Raw genomic sequence first — 22,220 nt, 5'->3', positions numbered from 1 at the left:
AGGCAGCCCGTGAACATCCAGCAAAGGCACATCCTCGCCTTGGGCCTCGCTGCCTCCCCTGGAAAAGGTGGACGCCAGCCTCTTCACCCCCAAGAGAGGAATAACACTACATAAAGCAGCCATAACATCAGTCTTCACACCCACAATATTTAACGTGAAAACCTGACCTAAGGGGAGAAGCCGACATGGGAGAAAATGATATACAATCTGGTAACAGGGAGCCCAGGTGTGGATAAAAGTGATTTATTTTTGGATCATGTAACAGTTATGCAACCAGGACCATTTCACTCACCCGTCCATCCACGTTTTGTGTCATAAAGACATACGAATACTTTGGAAAAGATTCCAAAGGGGATTACACCGAAATGTGCTGTCTCTTCACTTGTTTTTGTGCTTGTCTGAATCACAGTGAACCAAATAAAATAGCTTTACAGCTTACTAAAACTCAAACTTGTCCTCAAAGGAAGCAGTTTAAACATTTCCAACTGTAAGTCAGCCGTGCAACCATTCCTCATCAGGAGACAGATCAGAGAGACAAAAGCAGCTCTAACATAAGACAAAAACACCAGGAAGGATATTCAATTTATCTAGAAAGAGTGGACCCTCTTCAGGACTGAGGTGCCCAAATAATAAGATACAACTGTGGGTGCAGTGTCCTCTTTGGAAAAAAGGCGTAAAGAACAGATCTGGCTGAAGCATGCTTAGAAGCTGGTTTTAAAAGATGAGAGGGGTCACAGGGAGACACAAGGTCACTCTATGTCCGCTGCAGCATTTTCCATGAATTAGAGGGCTGGAAGGCGACTCTCCCAGTCTGCACCCTGGCCTGTGCCGACAATGCACACAGCTGAGTGATGCACTGAGAAGAGTTTCCCTTGGCACTCACCAGTCTGCAGGAAACTTTCAGGGGTTGGAGCTAATTTTCCACTGGGAGGTGCCTCACACTCTCCCCGATAGCCCAGCCACCAAGGGCCCTCATGAGCAAATGAGCCAAGACCTGTACAGCTGGGCTTGTAACCCGGAGTGAATGGTGGGTGCCCCCTAGAGATGCTGGGACTCCCGGAGGATGCAGGGTCCACCCTCTGGAAGCACGGTCTCATTTCTTGTCCATTGCAAATGGGTGGGTCCCTCTGCCCCAAAAGTCAAAGCAGCAGCTGGCTGGAAGAAACAGCAAGGGTGGAAGGGGGCAATAAACTTCCATGACTGAGGCTCAGCTCAGCTCTTCACTGACCCACCTCGAGGTTTCTGGGCACAAGGCCTGACTCACTGGGCCTTGGCTCATGTATGAGGTGTGGCTTAGAAAGCTCAGCCAGTAGAGGACCCATGGTAGAAAATGCCCTGATGGACGGCTGAATCACACGGGATGCTTAGGCCTGAGTCAAGTGGGGTTTGTGTGTGCGTGTAGGGGGTGACAGCCTCAGGGACAGACTGTCAGGACACCGTGCCCCTGCCCTGCCTCCACAGACCGGCACAGCCACAGTCTCAGAGTGACAGGTGGAGCCCATGCATCAGGCTAGAACTCTAAGTTCCCCTCAGGAGGTAAGAAACAGCCCATATGAAAACCTCCAGATGCCAAAACCTCCATCAACCAACTGACTACATATTTCAAAAGTGATTTGATACAATAAAATTCAAGGCCATTTACCAGGATTTTTCAAACTCTGGCCCATGACCCACATCAAGTTGACTCGGCTACCAAGGGTAGCCAGGTGCACCCGCCTGTGGCTGACAAGCAGGAGTTTCATACCCGGCTAGGTTATGTGGAGTGCGCTCTGAGATTTCCCATGCCACTCTTTCTGGTGTGACCCATTAAATTGCTCCTGTGACCCACTTGTGGATCCCAACTGCAGCTTGACAAAACAGCCATGGAGTGTTCTGGACAAACCCTTGGAGCCGTCATGGGACGTGTAGTCTTATAGACGGAAGAGATCACTCCCTCCACGGAAGGGGGCAACCTTATGGACCCCCAGCAGCAAGCCCTGCAGTGTCAGTGAGGGTGGTCAGGTGCCACCACGGGCCCGGCTGCGCGTGAGGAAGCTGGCTTCCCTGACCATCTGGAAAGAAAAGGGGGCTGCAAAGTGGCTCGCCCCAGGAATAGCCTGACAACCGGCCCTGCCCAAGTGGCAAGGCAACACTGGGACATCACTTGTGGTGGCTCGGATGAGTTCCTTAGGATTTCCCCCCAGGCGCACCAGCCCTCTGGAATTTCTGGATGAGAAGGATGAGCCTGGTGACGTCGGAGTGCTCGGGGAACAGGGCCATGACGCTGTCCACCTGGTGCGGCGGGAAGATGCTGCAGAGCGCGATGCGCGCCCGCCCGCGCGCGTCCACCTCGCCGGCAGCGGAGGGAGGCGCGGAGCCCGAGGGTCCCCCGAAGGCGCCGTCGCCCCAGCCGCGTTCCGCCCAGGCCGAGCGGCCCAGGAACCGGCCGGCCGCCGGTGGGAGCGCGCGCGCGTCGGCGGGCCGTCTGCGCTGGGGGAGCACGTCACCGTGCGGGGCCCCGGGGCCGTGCCCCCCGCGCGGCCCGAGCTGCGGGCCGGACGGGGCCTGGGGGCTCGGGAGGCCGGGCAGGGCTGCCGGGGACGGCGAGGCCCCAGGCGCCCCCCAGTCCGGACGGCGCGGCCGGGGCGTGAGGCCTGCGTCCCGAGGGGGCGCCCCGAGGAGCCCCGGCTCGTCGCTGAAGGCGAGCCGCGAGAAGCTGCCTTCGAGCGCCGCCACGTCGGCCGCCGGCCGCGCCGAGGGCAGGCTGAGCGCGCCGGGCTCCGGGGTCCCCGTCCAGGTCGCGGCGGGAACGCCCCGGGGGCCGCCCTGCTCCGCCCGGGCCGCCGCCGCCGCCGCCACCCGCACGCTCCGCCGCCGCTCCGCCTCCGCGCCGGCGCCCCGCCAAGCCCGCGTTTGCGCGCGAAGCTCGTCGGCCACCGCCAGCTGCGCCAAGTGCGGCCTCTCCGGGTGGTAGAACTTGCACTTGACGCCGTAGGTGCATTTCTTGCCTGGAAGGGGCGGGGGAGGAGGAGAGGGCGGGGTGAGACCTCGGAAGGGAGAGGCTGTGTGGGGCTGGGGTGTGGGGGGGCGCGCGGTCCTTCTTGGACGTTCCTCCGGCCCACTGCAGGATTGGGCAGGACGAGGTGGGGAGAAGTGCCGGGGTGGGGGGGGCCGGGTTAGATGGGTGAGGGTGTGGTACGCCCCCCCCCCCCCCCCCCGTTGTGTAGGGCGCTGGACCCAGTAATCTCAGTGTCAGGCCGGGAGATTGGCGGTATGGAAACTCCCTTTGGCCAGGAACTGAGACCAAACCTCTAGGTCCAATGACCTTCGACCTCCACTTCCCCAGGGGCCCTGTGGATAGGGCCAGCCTCGGGGATAGGGTGGAGAGCAGGTGCTCGAGGCAAAAGATTGCACTTCCAGTTCTGCCTCAGTTTCCACCATTGGCCTCATTCCTTCTAACCATGCCCGCTCCCTCCCTCCAGGTGGTTCTAATAGAGGTGATCCTGTAATTTATCGCCCAAACCTGGACACTGCTGGGAGAGAATGGGAGCAAGATGAGCCAACCTGACTGTATGTGTGGTCACCTTAATTCCACCAAGAAACGACTTTGAATATCACCTAAGGTTTTTTAAAATTCTATGGACACAAGAAACAAAACCTGGGGATGTGAAACAAAAAAACAAACTCACCCAAGCGTTAGTGAAAAGAGCTGGCTAGAAGTGCTCTAGGATAAAGTCCTTAATTCATAATGGATAGCATTGACCAAAGTCCGTGAAGGGATGGGGGTGGGGGGGGTGGCGGGGCAGGACGCAGACCCAAGGTGCCAGAGTGCCAGGTGAAGGGACTGAGGAGGTGGAGCTTGGGGCTACACACCACCTCCGGGCTTCCTGGATACGACTTTGCTCTGTGTGTGATCCCTGCCTCTGGCCCTCGCAAAGGATGTCACTTCATCTTTACAATAATCCTGTCAGCACATGTGGACCAGAGACGTTCAGTTAGATCTCCAATGTCACACAGCTAGTTAGGAGAGGAACCCAGACTAGAACACAGGCTGCGGACTCTGCCCTGTGCTGCCCCGACACGGGACCTGACCCGGGATCTCGGGGCGTGGGGTGCTACCCACCATAGGGGCAGTGCTGCCAGGATGGCTCTGGGGGCTTCGGCTTCCTGCTCAGGAAGTTGCTCAGGGTGGGTCCCCGGCGGCCCAGGGGGTCATCTGGAGGCATGAACCTGTAAACAAGCACAGGGGGGCAACTGCAGAACCCACAGAAACTCACCCTGGCACCTGTATGGGAAGCAGGCCCAAGCCAGCCAGAGCCAGAATCGCAGCACCGGGCCTCGTGTTGGCATGGGCTCCCCGTGCAGGGCTACTTCTCCCACCCCGGGGGGCAGGGGGTGTCGCATTTGAGAACAGGACCCCGGGAGGAGCAGAGCACGGATCTCAGGAGAGCCACCGCAGGCCTCTTGGGGAGCATCTCCAGCAGCGCCAGAATCAGCTAGCAACACCTTTCAGAAGGCAGGCTCCTGGCTTCACCCAAGTCCTGCTTCACGAACGCTCAGGTGGTTCAGGAACCTGCATTGTAACAACTCCCCAGGTGGTTTTTACCCGCTATAATGGAAGCATCTTTGCTCTAGGGCTCCCCTGGGCCCTGGTCTGAAAGCGACTCTAAGCTGCTTTCCCCCTGTCCTGAACAGAAGGGCCGAGACCGCCCAGGGCTACAAACAGATGTGGCCTGTGAGCGCCCATGCTCAGGTCCCACTTCTCCTGCATGGCCCCGCAGCTCTGGACCTAGGCCGGCGGGGGATAAATATTAATTGAGTTTGAGACGCCAGCTGGGGAGCCAGTGAAGAAGCAGCTCGCAGGTGCTGCGGGCGCACAGAGCCTCAGCACAGGCCCAGCCCCTCCTCCGAAAACCCAGGGGGCACTGGGTTTGGTCTCAGCTTGTGGGGCCGCCTGCCCCCAGCCCTGTTCTCGGATACCACCCTGCCCCCTTTCTGCCCCTTCCCGGTCTCCCTGGCATTAAGTCTCAAGGAAGGGAATGCATCCTCAGCGCACCCACAGCTCAGAGGGGGAGACGTGCCTTGGAAGGAAGGCTCCCCTCCTTTACTGTCATCCATCTTTTTCTGTGAATACTTTTGTTCTCAGGAGACACTTCCAGGTCATACAAAGGTTCCGCTAGGAGTTGTGGATCCTACATGGGGGGCCTGTTTTTAATGGGTTGGTGTCCCTCTGAGAGTCAGGGGTCATCCTGAGTCTGCGGTGCAGACCACGTACACCAGGCCAGCCCAGAACCAGCAGTCCCCAGTCCCAGGCAGCCTCCGTGGCTCAGATCCCAGCTACACAGCCAGCTTCTCCCAGCTGGGCTCTGACCAAGAATCTGGGGAGCCGCCCACTGCGGTTATTAGAGGTTCCCAAAGGCTTCACCTCCTGCTCTCCGCCAGGCCTCGGCCACGGCGAGCAGGGCCAAGAGGGCCCTATGGACGTGCCCGTGGCACTGGGGCAGGCGTCCTCACCCACGGCAGGCAGGCAGGCTCTGCCTTCTGGCAGCCGAGGGACCTTCTGGCAGGCCCTTAGCAGAAGCCAGTGCGTCAAAAGGCCTTGGCCAGGGCCCCGGGCTGTCGCCAGGCCAAAGGCAGCCATGATCCATCAGACCTCAGTGAGGATTTTCTGGAACCCACTGTTATCAGACTTGCCAGATTTCTCTGGGCCTGAGCTGGGTAGAGGGAACCACTGGCCTTGAGTATGTGCACATGACCATGGGGGCTACTGGGGGGTAGCTGCTTGCAAGCATCTGCTCTGGGGCTTAGGAGGGTGGGAGTCAGGGCAAGCGTGTCCTGGCGTGGCCTGAAAGTACGTGCTACCTCTTACGGGGTACAGTTCTCCCTAGCCCTCACAACCATCGCAGACAGAAGTATGGTTATTCCAAGTGTGGTTAACTCAAGGTGAGGAGCATGGAGTTCGGTGAGATTGAAGGATTTCCCCCAGGACACACAGCCCACGAACGGCAGAGCCTCCATTTGGACCCTCACCTGCTGCCTGCAAGGCCCTAGCTTTCCGCAGCACACCGCGCTGCCCGCCGGGCTTCGAGACCAGGCGCTGGTCTGCGGCGTGCAACTGGCCTGACCCAGCCGACCTGTCACCTGCCCCCATCCTCCCTTCCCCATGGCCACTCCCTCACGGGCTCACTCACTCGTTCATCTACAACTAGTTCTTCAGGGCCTGCGATGTGCCAGGCTTGCTGGGCCATGGCCGACAAGACGCATACAGTCCCTGTCCTCACAGAGTTGGGAGCTGCTTTTAAATCACATTTCTAAAGGCCAGTCCTAGAGCCCAGAAGGAGAATGAATCTATCATTGCCTGGAACAGAAACTGAAGTGGGAGTGACGTCCCGGCTTGCTGGGCCCGCCCCACCTCCGCCCAGCCTGTGCTAGCCTCAGACCCATGCCCACCTTGCCGGGCTCCTGGCCTACGCCTTTAGCACGCCTGAGGACGTCTGCCATGCTTCCTCCCCGCCTTAGCTCCGTCCGGGAACCCTCGCACCTGCTAATGGGTTCATGCCTTGCGTCCCTGACATGGCCCTCCCCCGGCTATAGCTGGTTGGTTCAGGGTGGACCTGACCCAGGGGAACCAACCTAGGGGACAGAAGAACCAACTAGATTCTCTTGAAAATTTCAACCAACAGGTATTGAGACAGACTCAATTCTAAGATATCCACAACCCCAGAGAAGAGATGACTCCCATATGTAAGACGAAACTTTCAAAAAAAGACATAAACATTAAATAAGTGAGTGGAAGCACAACGAAGTTCAGATTTTCCCCATGATGACCCTTCCGGTGCTCTTACTTACTTGCACTAGTAAGTGCTTAAAAATAAAAGCAACACGTTGATGGTGCCCCAGCCCGTGCTTTGCCCACCTGTGGGCAACTCGGTGCCAGGTCAGCCACGTGTGGGCATGGGAACAGAAGGGTCATGGACAGTTGGGAAAAGGTGGTCACGAAAGAGAGGAGACCCAGGGGGACAGGGAGAGGTTCTGCGGCCCGGGAGGGAGAGTGGGTGACTTCGGGTGGGCTCCATCTCCAGGGCTGGGTGCCCTTTGCTTTGGTGTGGTGTGCCCGTGACTGCAAGCCCCCCACCCTGGCTTAGGCTGGTTGGAGTGGCCGGTCGCCCCAGCCCCCACCCCCGGCCAAGGACCCCCTGAGCCGCCACATACCGATCATTGACGAAGGAGAACATGAGCAGCCTCTGCTCAATGAACCACTTCCACTCGGGGTTCTCGCTCTGAAGGTCACGGTAGTTGTCGTTGGAGACGATGACCCCGTCCAGCTCGTAGGCCACCTTCACGATGTAGCGGTCGTCGTAGCAGACCACCCGCTTGCCGTTCACCTTGCGGGACGGGGTGTACACGAGCACCGCCTGCCTCTCCAGCGCCTCCAGCACGTGCTGCTCTGGGGGCCACAGGGCGGGCGGGAGACAGGCTGTAGAAGCTTCCGGGGCCAGGCTCCCACCCCTAAAACCATTCTCACATCACCCGGCACGCTCGGCCGCTCGGGGAGCCTCTCGAGCCAACTCCCTCCTCCCCCACCAGCGGCCCCGCCTGGCAGACAAGGAGCAGGGAGGTCTGGAGAGGCACGGGCCCGCAGCCTGGGATCAAGGGGACTCTTGGCTTCTGTCCTGCCCAAGTCACAACGGAAGTCCCGAGAACAGGACTTAAGAAGGGAGAGTCACTCTAGAAGGCAGAGTGAAGCCATAGCTCTTGTCCTTTTGATGGTTACATGACATAATGCGCCTACCACACTAGACACAAGACACGGTCTGGAGAAAGACATTCACATTGTAACTGGAATCCTGGCAATGCCTTAGAAGTTACTAGAAGACTTGTATCCACCTGGAAGGCTCCTGCCTGGCCCGTAGCTCAGAGCCACTGTCTTTCTTCCGCATGGTATAGGCATCAGCCTGGGACGCCTTCAGGGTAGAGCATAACACAGCTCTGAAGGACACAAGAGCATCATAGGTGGGGTCTGGGGGTAAGAATCTATAACCTGGGTTCCGGTCTCAGCGCCAGCTCTTAGGTACCCCATCCCTCTCTGAACACCAGAGTTTGCATTTACTATAAAATGAGGACGGTAACTCCTCCTTCACGTCCTCGGTGTCTGTGAGTACACTGGATGAGCTCGTGTGGGCGACAGGTCCTGTGCAGCCTGGTGAGGAGCCGAACGTGTATCACGTCCCGCAAGGTCTCTTACGGGAGCTCAAGTCCACGTCCCTGGAAAGTCTCCTCTTTGACCCGAGTTTTGCCTTTGGAGGCTTGCAAAGAAAATCCCTCCTACCGATAACAGTTACTCAGACTTGGGGAAGCACCGGCATGTATTTCACGAATTGTTTCTTCTCTCAAATCGACACCCTTTCCCGCATGACATGGTTTCCAGACTTCTAAAAAGTACATAACGCACAGAGGGTACCAGCATACGTTTACCTGTGCAGCACTCCCGTAGAGGACTCGCGTGCGGCCATGCTTCCGGGACCCCATTGGCCACCCCACTCTGCGGCTCCCCTCAACGTAGCCCAATGTTTAGAACGTGATGTTTATAATTCCCTTCCTTTCATTTTTAAAATTGTGTATGTATCCATCCCCCCAAATGACTATTTCTAATGTGGTTAGGACCCTCTGGACTTCACACAAATGGAATCGTGGGTACACATTCTCGAGGACTTGCTTTCTCCCTTCAACGTTGTGTTGGGGAGGTTGGGCCGTGGCCGTAGGGTCACTGCTGTGGTTCTGCTCGTAAGTCTCTGGGAACAGAAGTACAAGGATTTCTCCAGGGAGGACCTCTAAGAGTGATGGTGCTGAGTTGTAGGGAAAGGCACTTTCCAAGACAATGCCGAATTGTTTTCCAAAGTGGGTATAAGTTACTACCCAACGCAGCATTTTAGAAGACCTTGTCAATGCTTGGCATTTTCAGGTTTCTGACTTTTTGCCCATTGGGTGGGCGTACAGTGGCCTCTTATTGTGGTTTTATTTTGCATTTCTTCGGATACTAATGAGATTGAGCATCTTGTCATGTGTTTATTGGCCATTTCTGTTTTCTCTTCAGTGAAAGGCCTATTCATGCTTTCGTTCATCTTTCTGTTGGTCCTTTGTCTTTGTCTTATTAATTTGGAGAAACTCTCTATAGATTCTGGATGGTAATCGTTCATCAGGAATGTGCGATGGATGGCCTCTCCCAGTTCAAGGCTTGTCTTTTCATTTTTTTGTTTTTGTGGTATCCACTAATGAACAGAAGCTTTTATTTTAATGCAGTCAAATTTATGAATCTTTCCCCTGAAGCTCTGCGCTTGTTGTGACTTGTGTAAAAACTCCTTCCCTACCCCAAAGTGATTTCCCTACCCGTTACCCATACTGCATTTAAAAATTACACAACTGCTGAGAGCCACCATTCGCCATGTTCAGCCAGTAAAGAATGATTTGGGGTAACTGGTTCCTGGTGAAGAACCGAACACAAGTATTTATCCCCACCTCCTTCTCATGATTCCATTGAAGTGGCAGTGAAGATGTAGACGACAGGGAGGGAGTCCATAATCACACTGAAATGGGCCACGGAACGGCAGCAAACCCAGGATGACAGCAATGAAACCAGGAGAGCAGCAAACCAGGAAACCATATTGACCCCGTAGCACATAGGGAGCCACAGCCCAGAATTGGCACCTGGATGGCTGAATCAGTTAAATGGCTGCCTTTGGCTCAGGTCATGGTCTCAGGGTCCTGGGATTGAGTCCCACATTGGGCTCCCTGCTCAGTGGGGAGCAGCCTTCTCCCTCTCCTCCCCACTCTTGCTCTCTCTCTCTCTCTCTGTTGCTATCTCTCCCTCTCTCTCAAATAAATAAAATCTTTAAAAAATAATAAAAAAAATAATAATAAAAAGAAACTATTAAAAAGAAGGCTGAGTGGGGCGCCTGGGTGGCACAGCGGTTAAGCGTCTGCCTTCGGCTCAGGGCGTGATCCCGGCGTTATGGGATCGAGCCCCACATCAGGCTCCTCTGCTGGGAGCCTGCTTCTTCCTCTCCCACTCCCCCTGCTTGTGTTCCCTCTCTCGCTGGCTGTCTCTATCTCTGTCAAATAAATAAATAAAATCTTAAAAAAAAAAAAAAAAAAAAAGAAGGCTGAGTGGAGGGGGTGCCATTCTCCTGCAAAGGCCCAGAGCATTCAGGCCCATAGAGAGGGAGTGGGAGGAGGGCAGAAGTCAGGGTGAGGGCTACTCATGGGGCAGCTGCATCAACCCTTTCCCTAACTTTACCACTATAAGGAAAGTGAGGCATCACTAGGAAGGGGGAGGTTCCCATGTGGCCTTTGACCTCCTAGAGTAAAACCATCATCATTGTGGCATTGCAGTGAGCATGGGCTGGGCTGCCCAGCCACCCGCCCACTGCAGACAGGTAAGTAAGCCCAAGTGAAATCTGATGGTCAGCCCTGCCACTCTGGGAAAGATCTACATGCCAGGAGAGAAAACACAAGGAAATCACATAGATATGTATCTAACCAACCTGGCTCTTCATTTGCAAATAAAAACTGGTCACCGAACAATCACTAGACTTTTGAGAAGACATAACAGCACAGACATATATGCAGAGAGAGAGAGAGAGAGAGAGAGAGGAGAGAGAGAGGAGGGTGAACAAAGAGAACTGGCCCCAGAAAAAAAAATAGGATTCACAGAACTTAAGAGAACTTTTTAAAGTCTATATTACTATAGAAATAGTCACCAGATTCTACATCCCTAAGACAAGAGTATCGTTTCATTTAAGAAAGAAAGGCAGAGAATCTGAAAGAGAAGATCAGTAACTGGTGACACTGATAGAATTAAACACAACACCAAAAGCTCTCAGTTAAAAGGCTGAAACTGGGTGTCTCAGTTGTTAAGCATCTGCCCTTGGCTCAGGTCTTGATCACAGGGTCCTGGGATCGAGCCCCGCATTGGGCTCCCTGCTCAGCGGGAAGCCTGCTTCTCCCTCTCCCTCTGCACACAATTATTTCGGGGACTTAATCATTCACACTGAAAGACGAAATAATTTGTTTATTCATCTATTCAACCGAGGACCTACTACACGCCAGATATCATGCTAGATTCATGCAACAGCAGTGATATCTACAGTCAGTGCTTTCAAGAAGCTTATCGTCCAGTGAGAAAGACAGACGTTATCCCACAAATAGCTAAGTAGATAACTGACTGTAACCGGGGACCTGCCACGGAAAGGTGTATAGTAATTTTGAGCATCTCTCTGCTCCAGCGTACCTCTAATTGGGGTGTCAGATCGTGGCGGGTCTTTCCTCCAGGATGGGACAAAAACTTTGATGTAGGTGTGTCCTCTGTCCCTGAACCAGTCCACAGCCAGCTGGATTCCCCGGCACGAGAAGGCTTCTTTATTTCCATGGCTGCAGTGGGAAAACAAACAAATCTGTACAGTCACAGGAAGGGTCCTGAAGGCTGATTTCCCCTGGGAACATCCTGAATCACCGTCTTATCACCAAAGGGAATCAGGAAAATCTGCATTTTAAAAATAGTTCGCTCTTTGCAAAAAAAAAAATGTATCCTTTACCTGGCACCATGCAGCTTGTGACAGGATGTATACAGGGAGGGGCCTGGGCTCCAAGGGAAGTACATTCTCAGGATGAAGAGACAAGACCCCCCTTTTCACCTGAAGCCAATAAGGATCAACACAGGGTGGAGGGGAGTAGCCAGTTGCAGAATACTCTTACCCTAAGAGAGGGGTGTAAATGTGTTATGGGACTCCCCAAGTCCAAGTACGGAGCCCAACGTGCCCCACAAATGCAACTGAAGTTGACGGTGGCAGGAAAGAGAGAGCAGTGTGAGAGGAGGCCCGAGACCAGGCAGGGCCTTGCGTGCCTTCCTGAAAACTTCCTTGTCCTAAGAGGAATGAGAGGCCACAGAAGGATTTGAAGACTGGGGCGTCCATGCGATGTGATGTGATACGGTCGTGGGTATGTTTCCAAAAGCTCAGAGGATGCTAAGTTGGAAGGGAGCAAGGTGCGGGCGAGGCCCCGGTTAGGAAGCTGTCACAGTCATCACAGCGAAACTGGATGGTGCATGGACCACGTGGGTGGTGGCGGCGAAGGGAGAAGGGTAGGTGAACCTGAGAGATATTTAGAGGGGAAAAACTCCAGAATGTGGTGACTGATGGGATACAGGGTGATGGAGAAGAAGGCACTGAGGAGGCTTCCTGATCTCTGGCTTGTGTAGCTGGTGGGCTTCTCATTGAGACTGGGAGTTCTGGAGGAGGACAGGGTTTGGGGGGAAAGTTTGTCATGGACACACACTGAGTGGGAGAAGCCTCTGCGACCTCTGGGTGGAAACACTAAGTACACAGCTGGGGTCCAGAAGACAGTTCTGGGCGATGAACACAGCAGGCCGTCTGTGCTTACGCACCGGCTGGAGCCACGGCATGGAGAGAATGGCCTGGCTCCCTGGAGGGAGAGCCAGAGGGCTGGAAGATGGGTCTGGGGGTGCTGTGGGACTTAGTAGCTGGTTATGGGGAGAGTAGGGCAATCTCACAGAAGAGACAGAAAGGGTCTATCAGGCCACAAGGAAGTAAACTAGAAAAGTCCTGCATTTGCAAGCCACAGGAAGGAGACGGCCGGGTGCTGCTTGGAGGGACCCATGAAGTCTGAAAACATCCTTCAGACTGAGTCTGTGCATGTCAGTGGTGCCTTACTGGCAAGGGAGACAAGTGGATAGACTTGAGATAATGAGATTGCAGAATCAGACTTAGCCCTGGTGCGATTCAGCCTGGCCCCAAGATGAGGTCACTCTCTGCTCTGCTTCCAGCCCAGCCACCTCACTGCCTGCCGCCTGGCATCCTGGCCAGACACCTTCCCCACTCCTACCATAGGACCTTTGAACCAGATATTTCTTCTCCTCTCGGCCCAGTCCACGCCTTCTTCTCCTTCAGATCTCACCTTCGTCCCTACGTCCGCCCCCTATTACAAGTCCTCAGGGGACTAATCACAGTTGAAGGATGACACCCCCTCATAGGATGAACGGGTTTCCCCCTGTCTAAATCACAAGCTCCTTTTGCTCCCCATTGAATGCCCAGCACCTAGCACAGTGCCCAGTGATTTGTAGCAGGTCGGTAAAAATCTGTTGGATACATGAGTGGCTGAGAAGACACGGCACCTGGGATGCCTGGGTGGCTCTGTCGGTTAAGCGTCTGCCTTTGGCTCCGGTCATGATCCCAGGGTTCTGAGATCGAATCCTGCATCAGGCTCCCTGCTCAGTGGGAAGCCTGCTTCTCCCTCTGCCTGCTGCTCCCCCTGCTTCTGCTCTCTCTCTCTCTGTCAAGTAAATAAATAAAATCTTAAAAAAAAAAAAAAAAGAAGAAGAAGAAGAAGACGACACAGGTCCCGCGAGCAGCTGGAGGAGGAACAGCCCAAGGGGAAGAGCTGGCTGGAAAGACCTCAACACAGGAAAAGCTCGGCATGTCCAGGGGCCAAAGAGAGAACAGAGTGACTGGCGCATGGGGAGGGAGCAAAGGGGAGAGTTGTATGGGTTCTCAGAGAGCCTAGTGTCCCCGTGACACCCCTCCGCGAGAAGCCTGGTCCGCAGCAGCCCGCCTATATCCAAACAAGGACAATGTGCCAGATTTTCATGCTGAGCTTTGTTCGGGGCATGGCCTCTCCTGCTCTTTTCTCAGAAGGGTCAGGATAGGTCCAGGTTTGCAAGAGAAAAACGGGAGTCTTTAGAAACACTCATTAGGAGCATTGCAAGTCAGGCTTTGTGGAGATCCTGAATGAGAATTCGGAATTGCTTCGGCTCCAGGGACAGATCAGGAACCAGGCCTTGCGTCCTACATCAGTAGTGTCTTCCTGTTTAGAGAAAACAGCCCTCTGGCCACGGAGGCCGCACTGGGAGGCTGATGCAAACAGTAAGGAGAAAAAATGTCAGTGTCTGTGGTGAAGGGAAGAGGAAGTGGACAGCACGTCCCTCTGCCCCAGCGGAACTTGAGAAAAGAAAGGCGATGGGAGAAAGAGGAGGTCCTTCACAGGGTCCTCACCCCTGCATCCCCCACCTGCTCCCGCCTGAGCCAAAAGGGGAGCAGGAGGGGTAGAAACATCAGGATGGGTGTGAAGAGGAGGCCGAAGGCTAGTCTCCCAGCGCAGACCAGGCAGGTCACAAGCCTCTCTCGGAAATCCTGGTTTTAGCAGGGGCAGCATCCCACGGCTGCGGGGCTGCCTTGGAGGAAAGGGGCACACCGGTGAACTGGAAGCAATACCCCTGGATCCCTCGCAGGCCCCCAGGCCTGGTGGATGGTCTGAGGCCTGCAGAGGGACAAAGAGGCCCCTGTAAGGGGGCAGAACTGTAAGCTGGTATGGTGTTCCAAAAGGCCAAATGGGACCAATGACCTTTCTCCATTGACCCTTCTGGAAGCCAGGCCAAGCCAGACCAGCCACTCTTTAACAGAGCCCAGTGAGGGTCCCAGAGCCCCCTCTCGCAGCCAACATCAGGTCTCAAAGCCTCCAGATGCCATTTGGGAGAAGAGCAGGGGAGGGAGAGGAAACATGAACCCCAACTCATCCAGAAGGCAGATCCAGAAGACACTGAGATACCACATTGCTAAGTTTAGGTTTGCCCTCTCCACTAGCTAAGCAGGTAGGGAAGAGATTGTATCTATCCTGGAAAAGAAGGTCTATTTTCTGTGCACATTGAAGCGGGAATGTGAACAGCTCATGACACCCCACCCCCAAACATGCCTCTGTCGGCTGCAATGAAGGCTACCCTCCGTCAGTTCTCGAGTAAACATATCACTGCCACGATTCTTTTAAAATGGTGTCTCGAGTGCTCTCTTTTCCGCGACTCCCCATCAGTTTGTATGACTATATACCTTTGATGGGTAGGTGGTTGGTTGGTGGGGGCACGTTCAGTGATGGGGCTGAACCCAATCCCTCTGAAGAGGCAAAGGTGAGCAGGGTGATGAGTCCTGGTGATGACGGGCAGGACCACAGCCTGCAGTGGCCCTGATGGGGGCATGTGGAGGGGAAGGGATTGGTAGTTGAGGAGTTCAGGAAGAAAAAAACTGAGGAATGGTGCTACCATCGGCTTCATGCAACAAAACCAGTCTCATGGCCTCTCTGACACAAGACTCCAAGATGGCGGACCCTTAGCCAAGAGTTTCCAAAGGGCAACAGATATCATTAAGTCCAGGAGAAGATGGAACAAGCATGCATCTGCCCATAGCCTTTCTTCCCTCCTTAAGATGTGCTCTCTCTTCCACCTTTGACTCCGGGCAAGGAAAGTCAGGGACTAAACCCTAGAATCACTAAGCTGGTGTCTCTGCAACGAAGGGTTTTCATTCAGGTCTGTTGTTTTCCTGGACTGGATTCCCACACGCCCCACCCCAACCACTCCTCTGAGTCTTCTGGTCTCTTCTGAGATGTGAAGATTGTCATTGTTCAATCTTTGCCACATTTTTTTTTTTTTTTACCAACCTCAAAACCCCATTATGGCTGCCCTATTTCTGACCACAGAAAGCCCTGGGGCCATGGCAGGATTGAAGCCACAAGCAGGGACCACCTTCTCGCCATATGGGGGTCTCTCTCTAGGAGCCGGCAGAGCTCCCAGTCGGGCAAGAAAGCAGCCACGGTTCCCCTAGGACTGCACCACTCGGCACACAGACAGAAATGCACCTGTTGGGGTGCCTGGGTGGCTCAGTCGTTAAGTGTCTGCCTTCGGCTCAGGGCCTGATCCCAGGGTCCTGAGATTGAGCCCTGCATTGGGCTCCCTGCTCAGTGGGAAGCCTGCTTCTCCCTCTCCCACTCCCCCTGCTTGTGTTCCTTCTCTCACTGTCTCTCCCTCTGTCAAATAAATGGATAAAATCTTAAAAAAAAAAATGCACCTGTGCATTCGTGCATCCCTCCACTCGCTCAACATCAATTTATGAACGTCTACGGGGAGGCTCTGTGCTGGGTCCTCAGAGACTACTGAACAAGACAGACGTCCTGCTTCTTAGAGCTCATTTTTAGTATCTGTCCTATGTCCCAGGCCACTTTGCACTCTGCACTTCAATCATTACAATGAGCCCCTGAGGAAGTGACCGTCGTCCCATCGTACCCTTGAGGAAACTAAAGCAAAGAAGCGTGCCCAACTCCCTGATCTAATGACAGATCTCGGAGCCTGATCAGTGGGGTCCTCCTCCATCTCTTATTCCGTGTATTCCTGCCCCTCCCAGTCTCTGCCCCTGAGATCAAGACAATTGCTTTGGAGCGTAAGTCACCTGCTGTTACAAGGCTGGAGTTTGGGGAGGGACCTTAGCGCTATGAACAGTCACTGTGGACCAGCTCTTCAGACCACAAGCTGAGAGCCAGACCCTGGGAAAGGGAGACAGAGGAGGGAGGTTTTGAATAAAGGGAGGGTGGTGAGGGGAAGTGGGTTGGTGCCTGAGACGAACTCTGTCTGCAGGACAATTACCCTGGGGCAGCCACAGGCGTATATATGCAGCCATTTATAGGAAGCAGCCCTCCTCGTGGCTCATCACTGTATCGTGGTCTCTTGCTCAGAAGGTTCTGCAGAAGTCAGTGGCTCGCAGAACAGTCCTGTGGAGCGTGAGGTGGCAGTTGTGGGGTGGGAGGAAAGGAAAAGAGAAGTGGTGGTCCCTTCAGAGCATGAGATGTAAAGGCATGCCACTCTTTCCACTCCTTTTTTTATTTGAGGTTAAATTGCAAACACCTAGAACCTGGAGTTTATAGCCTTTTCACCAAAAGCTCTCTCTCCCCAGCTCAGGTCAGGGGGAAGAGAGAGGGTGGCCTCTGAGAGAGGGGGCCCCTTCATCTCAGAGAAGGAGAAACAGGTGCAGCCCTAGCCAGCATGGGTCAGAGGCACTTCAGGGGCTCAGAAGCTGGTGTGACCCCCCAGGCTGGGAGTGCAGCCACCACTAGTAACCCACGGAGAGGGGGCTGATGAACCCCCCACCCCCTTGCAGGCCTGAGCTCTCGTCACTGAAGATTTGTGACTCCAGAATAAGCCAGATTCTGTTGAGGTATCGAAGAGTTTAAAAATGTACATGAGAACCCAAACAAAAAGCCCTGTGCACCCCCAAGTGAGGGCACATTTACATGAAACCCTTGTCTGGGACAGCAAGAGGATGTGAAATTATCAGGTGGTTTTCCCCCAAGCTGAAGTCCTTCAAATCTTTCTTTTCCTACATTTGCCTACAGAATGCACAACACAGGAGGCACTCGAGAGTTTGCCAGGCAAGTGGAGCTCTCGGCAGCGGTCGGCGGGGCAGAAGCGGGGCAGCTCTTCCCACGTGGCCCACGAAAGCCACCTTCTGGTTCAAGCCTGCTGGACGTTTTCTTCGGGGTCAAGTGCAAAGCCCTCGAGGGCTGAGCTCACACCCTCCTCTCTCATGTACGGAAACGTGCGCACGCGCTCAGGCACACCCACACCCCCCGAACATCCGGGGACTGTGCTGGGAAATCAGTCTCTGCGCCCCTACACCAGAGCCAAGGTTCAGTGCACATGCGCTGTCCTCATCACAGGTTCCCAACAGGCAGGCGGCAGCAGGAGGGGCGTCCCGGGCACCGGTTCTACAGAGAGAACCTGCCCCCTGGTGAGGGAGTGGGGCGCCCAGCACATCCTGTCTGCAGCAGACAAGTCAGGGCTCATCTTGCTCAGGAAGGGCTCTGGGCAGCACAGGCAGCCTCTGGCCCCAGAGTAGAAGTCCATGGGGTCAGTCTCCAACCCTGAGATGCTTTCGAAGGCTGGACAGGGGAAAGCCAAAGAATGCATGGTGCTGGGGGAAGTGCAGGGCTTTGGAAAGAGCTCTGACAGCACAGCCTAGCACTTACTGCTCTGTGACCTTGGGCATGTTACCTACCCTCTCTGAACCTCTGCAGAAGAAGAGCAATGCCTTTATAAGAAGAATGCATTTATTTGTTTCATGCATGCATAAAATGATCACCTTGAATCCTAGAACGTTACAGATGAAAAGCCATTTAACATTATTATTATTATTTCATCCAACCTCTTAATTGTACAAACAGGGCTCAAAAACATCATGTGACTCACTCCGAGGTCACACAGCTGAAAAGCCAGATCTGTACAGTCCAATACACAAGCACTCATCACATGTGGCTATTTACATTTAAATTCAAATTAATTCAAAAGTAATATAATTTAAAATTCAGCTCCTTGGTCACAATAGCCACATTCCAAGTGCTTAGCAGCCCCATGTGTCCAGTGGCCATCGTAATGGACAGGGCAGGTATAGAACTTTCCACCATCTAAGGGAGTTTTATTGGGCAGCTCTCAGCTAGAGGTCAGGACTCAGAGCTTTGGACTCTCGACGGCTCCTCGGGGCAGCGAGGGCATGTATTCCAATCTGTCTTTTAAGTCTTTCCCCACTTCTTCCAGGGCCAGACAGCAGATGAAGCCGTAGCCTCTTCAAAAGCAGAGAATGGCCACATCTCTGATGCTACAAAACTTCAGGAAAGGAGACTTTTCAGAAACCACGTTTCTGAGGTTAACTGAGTTTTGAGGTCAACAGATCATAACTAGACACCATGTTGGGTTTCAAACTACCCATTGCCTCTAAAGGGTGAGCCCCATATGGAAATCTGTCCTTCACAGCAGGGACCTGGCAGAGCCTGAGGGTCACAGGTCGTGTGGGGGCTCTGGCTGGAGGACACAGTAGGAGGACAATGTTGCAGGAGAAGGAGCAGGGGACGGGGCAGGACCTCAGACCCTAGACGTCTCCCACACTTGCCTCTGAGCAAACCAAGTCCCAGCCATCAGCTAGCGGCTGTGCGATGTGTCTTTTTTTCCTAACTAGGGATGCAGGGGGCACGGGAAAGGGATGGGATGTCTGTGTGCGTATGGACATACGTGTGCACACACACGTCCACACACTGAGACCTCACACAGACATTCATGTTCTTGTTGACTGAGATGATTTTTAGGCAGCAAGTGTGTGAAAGCATTAGTGTTCTGACTCACTTTTCATAACAAGCCTGAGTGATGGCTTCCATTTGTCACCCACACAGATGGAGCAGGAAGGGGTTAAGTGGATGACAACCGTGGGAGGTGGGGGGTGGGAATAGATGGGTTTACCTGCGACACATTGACACATCGTGGTCACACACAAGAAGAAGACGCAGTTTAAGCTTGAATTCCAAGCAGAACAGAGATTTTCATCAACAGAAAATCTTCTAACTCCACCCTATCAAAACAATTTCTAAAAACTGTCTGGTCCCCACGAGAGCCTGCCCACACTTTCCTGTGGCACCTGACATAGTCCTTCTAGCCCACAGCCATTCTTTTGATCTGGAATCACAGAGCTGGCACAATCTTAGGGATGGAAAAGTCTTCAGTTTAAGCAATCCCCTTTTACTTTTAAAATCTCCTTTCTACGGATGTCCAGAAGGAGAGGTGGCTCGTCCTGCTCAGACAGAGGCCTGATCCCCCTCACAGTCCTCAGACTTTCTAGGACACTCAGAACCTTAAAAATTTTTTAAAGCCCTTTCAACTCCCCCCTGATATCTTGAATTAAGCAGGATTTCATAGGCTGGTCCATCGGGTACCTACATGGGAGCATGTGTGTGGATGTTACAGAGACCCCAGGACCAGCCCGGGGTGACCCGGCTGGCTCAAACTTGAGCCAACACTCGCAGGACACACAAAGCCGGGCACATAGGGACAGTGCCCGGGGCTGGACCATTTTGGGTGGAACCGTTCCAAACTTGTCCTACAGTGCCAAGTCCAAAGTGAGCCCCAGCCCCCCAGGAAAGCCACTGGATCTGTCAGCTCGTTCAGCACTGCAGGTAACACGGCCTTCTCAATTCCCACCAGTGGCTCGGCTTTTGAAACGGGAAGTCATCTGTTTACAGCTATGAGGGACCGATTTCCTCTGGATCTGCCCTTTGCCCGCCTGTAACTGAGGCACGTAGTACAGAACCGCACTTGTACGAATACAACCTGCCCCTTGCCCCGCGCGGAGCCTGGCTGAGACTGCGAGATTGTCTCCACACAGGCGTCAGGCTCTCATCACTGACACACACAAAGATGCCCACACACAAATATGGACAACCGCCTCTGCAGTTCAGGGGCCACGGCACACGTCGCAGACCAGCTAGGGAACCACAGCACCACCAGCTACCCCCGGAGCAGCAGCCCCCGCGAGAGGGCTTCCTGTTCGAGCACCTTTTCCCATCTGATTCTAAGCAGAGCTATCCGTTAGCTTGTGTCACGCAAGAAACTTGAGATGCCATGACTTTCCCTGTCCCACAGCTGGTTAGGGAGACTCGAGACGAGAAACCGCCATCTGCCAAGGCCCCATGCCAGGCTCCTCCCCAGTGACCGGCCGCCCTCCACAGAAGAGAGCCTCTCTCTGGGTTGGTAGGATAGCAGTAACCACTTGTTGAATGCTTACTCGTTGTCAGGTGCCCTCCTAGGCATTTGGTGTGGCTCCAATTCTTACAACTACCTTCTAGGGAGGTTTTATACCCAGGTTACAGATGGAAAAACTGAGGCTCGGAGAGATTAAGTGACTTACTTAAGGCCACACAGCTACCAAAGGGATGGAATGGGTATTCAAAGGCCCATCCATTAGCCCCAAGACTCTTTGGATGAAACCACTGAAAAGAGGGACAGGTCTCCCAGCCCGAGGCTACAGGGTGAAGAAAAGTACCTCATGGCCACGTTGCTGCCGTCAATCACTATGGGTCGCAAGGAACTGGCTGGGCCTCCGTAGTCCTCTTCCAGCTCTGCTGCTGGCCCGCGTTGGGCAGAGTCCAGGGTGGCACAGGAGCCCCTGGGAACGAGCAGGGGCACCGCGCTGCCCTCATGGGCCCCCGGGCGGCTGCCGGTCTGGATCAGCTCCTGCAGCACATCATTGACCAGGGCGCCCTCGCCCAGTTTGCCCAGCACCCTGACCACATCCTCCCGGCTGTAGCCCAGCTTCTGGAAGAACTCCATCTTGCTTGAGCGCTCCATGCTGTGCCAGCTGGGCCCCCGGTGAGGGTCCGGCCCCTGGTTTCCTTCTGGCAGAGCCACGCTGGCATGAGCTAAAGAGAAAAAGCATCCATCAGGTGTTTTCTGAGCCGCCTGGCCTGGAGGCCGTCGGGTTACTGAGGGCAAATTATGCACGCTCCCTCCCCGCCTTATCTGTCAGGAAATCATGTTGCCTGGTCCCCTTGGGGATTTTCAGTTGCTCAGTGTGGTTGGGGAGCACAGATGTAATCATGCTGCTTTTACTCGTGCGCTTTCTGAGCCCTTCACCCCACACCGGGGCCCCCGCAAGGATCCCCCGGCCAGGGGCGCCCAGGGCAGCTGCACAGACCACCCAACTCTTGGAACTTTGGTGCACAGGCCAGAGGAATGTTCCTGCGGCTCTGTCATGGGCTGAATGGTGCCCCCACTCCCACCCCCCAAATTCATACGCTGAAGCCCTATCTCCCAGCACCTCACATTGTGACTGCATTTGTAGATAGGGTCCCCAAAGAGTTGATTAAGTGAAAATGAAGTCATTAGGGTGATCCCTGGTCCAATATGACTAGTGTCCTTATAAGAAGAGAAGATTTGGGGGTGCCTGGGTGGCTCAGTCAGTTAAGCGCCCAACTCTTGGTTTCGGCTCAGGTCATGATCGCTGGGTCCTGAAGTGGAGCCCAGCTCTGTGCTCAGTGGGGAGTCAGCTTCCCTCTCCCTTTCCCTCTGCCCCTCCCCCCCACTTATGTCTGCCCTCTCTCTCGGAAATAAATAAATCTTAAAACAATAGAAATCATCATGAAGTTATACTTACTGTGAAAAAAATGCAGTAATGCTCAAGTATAAAGAATAAATAGATATAATGTCTCTTCATACAAACCCCAAACCCCACTTACCTCTCCTGCTCTCGTTTATATCTTTCTAATGCTTTTCTGATGTCATGACTTGCATATCGAATAGATCCACACACGTATTGTCTTAGTAGGGTTGTTTTTATATAAATATTATCATACTATATGATAGCTCAGCAACCTGCTTTTCTTATTAAAAATGCATCTGGGAAATCTTTCCATGACAGCTTTTCTGTTCTGCTGCTCCCTGTATCCCCAGCGTTTAGGACAGTGCCCAGCCCAGCTGACTCTCCATGCAGATTTGCTGACTGGACGGTATCTAACCGTATGCCAGATGATGGAACTGTAGCTTGCCTTCCCCTTCTCCCTGTTACAGACAGGCTCAACGAACACCCGCAGGCATC

General features: G+C 54.0%; 1 protein-coding gene across 1 annotated transcript; it reads right to left on the bottom strand.

Moving 5' to 3' along the window:
* Nucleotides 1-234: 234 nt before the first annotated feature.
* On the bottom strand, nt 235-21,093 carry ZC3H12D (zinc finger CCCH-type containing 12D). Its single transcript, XM_026505017.4, has 6 exons — nt 20,670-21,093; nt 11,267-11,406; nt 7,192-7,426; nt 4,103-4,209; nt 2,839-2,987; nt 235-2,805 (listed from the first exon to the last, which is right to left on the bottom strand). The coding sequence occupies exons 1-6, from the start codon at nt 20,972-20,974 to the stop codon at nt 2,167-2,169; spliced, it is 1,575 nt and encodes a 524-aa protein (XP_026360802.1). The 5' UTR covers nt 20,975-21,093; the 3' UTR covers nt 235-2,166.
* Nucleotides 21,094-22,220: the final 1,127 nt, after the last annotated feature.

The sequence above is a fragment of the Ursus arctos genome, unplaced genomic scaffold (genome assembly GCF_023065955.2).
Source record: "Ursus arctos isolate Adak ecotype North America unplaced genomic scaffold, UrsArc2.0 scaffold_13, whole genome shotgun sequence".
Lineage (NCBI taxonomy): Eukaryota > Metazoa > Chordata > Mammalia > Carnivora > Ursidae > Ursus > Ursus arctos.
The sequence above is the reverse complement of the archived record's forward strand: the minus strand, read 5'-3'. Positions and strand labels throughout refer to the sequence as shown.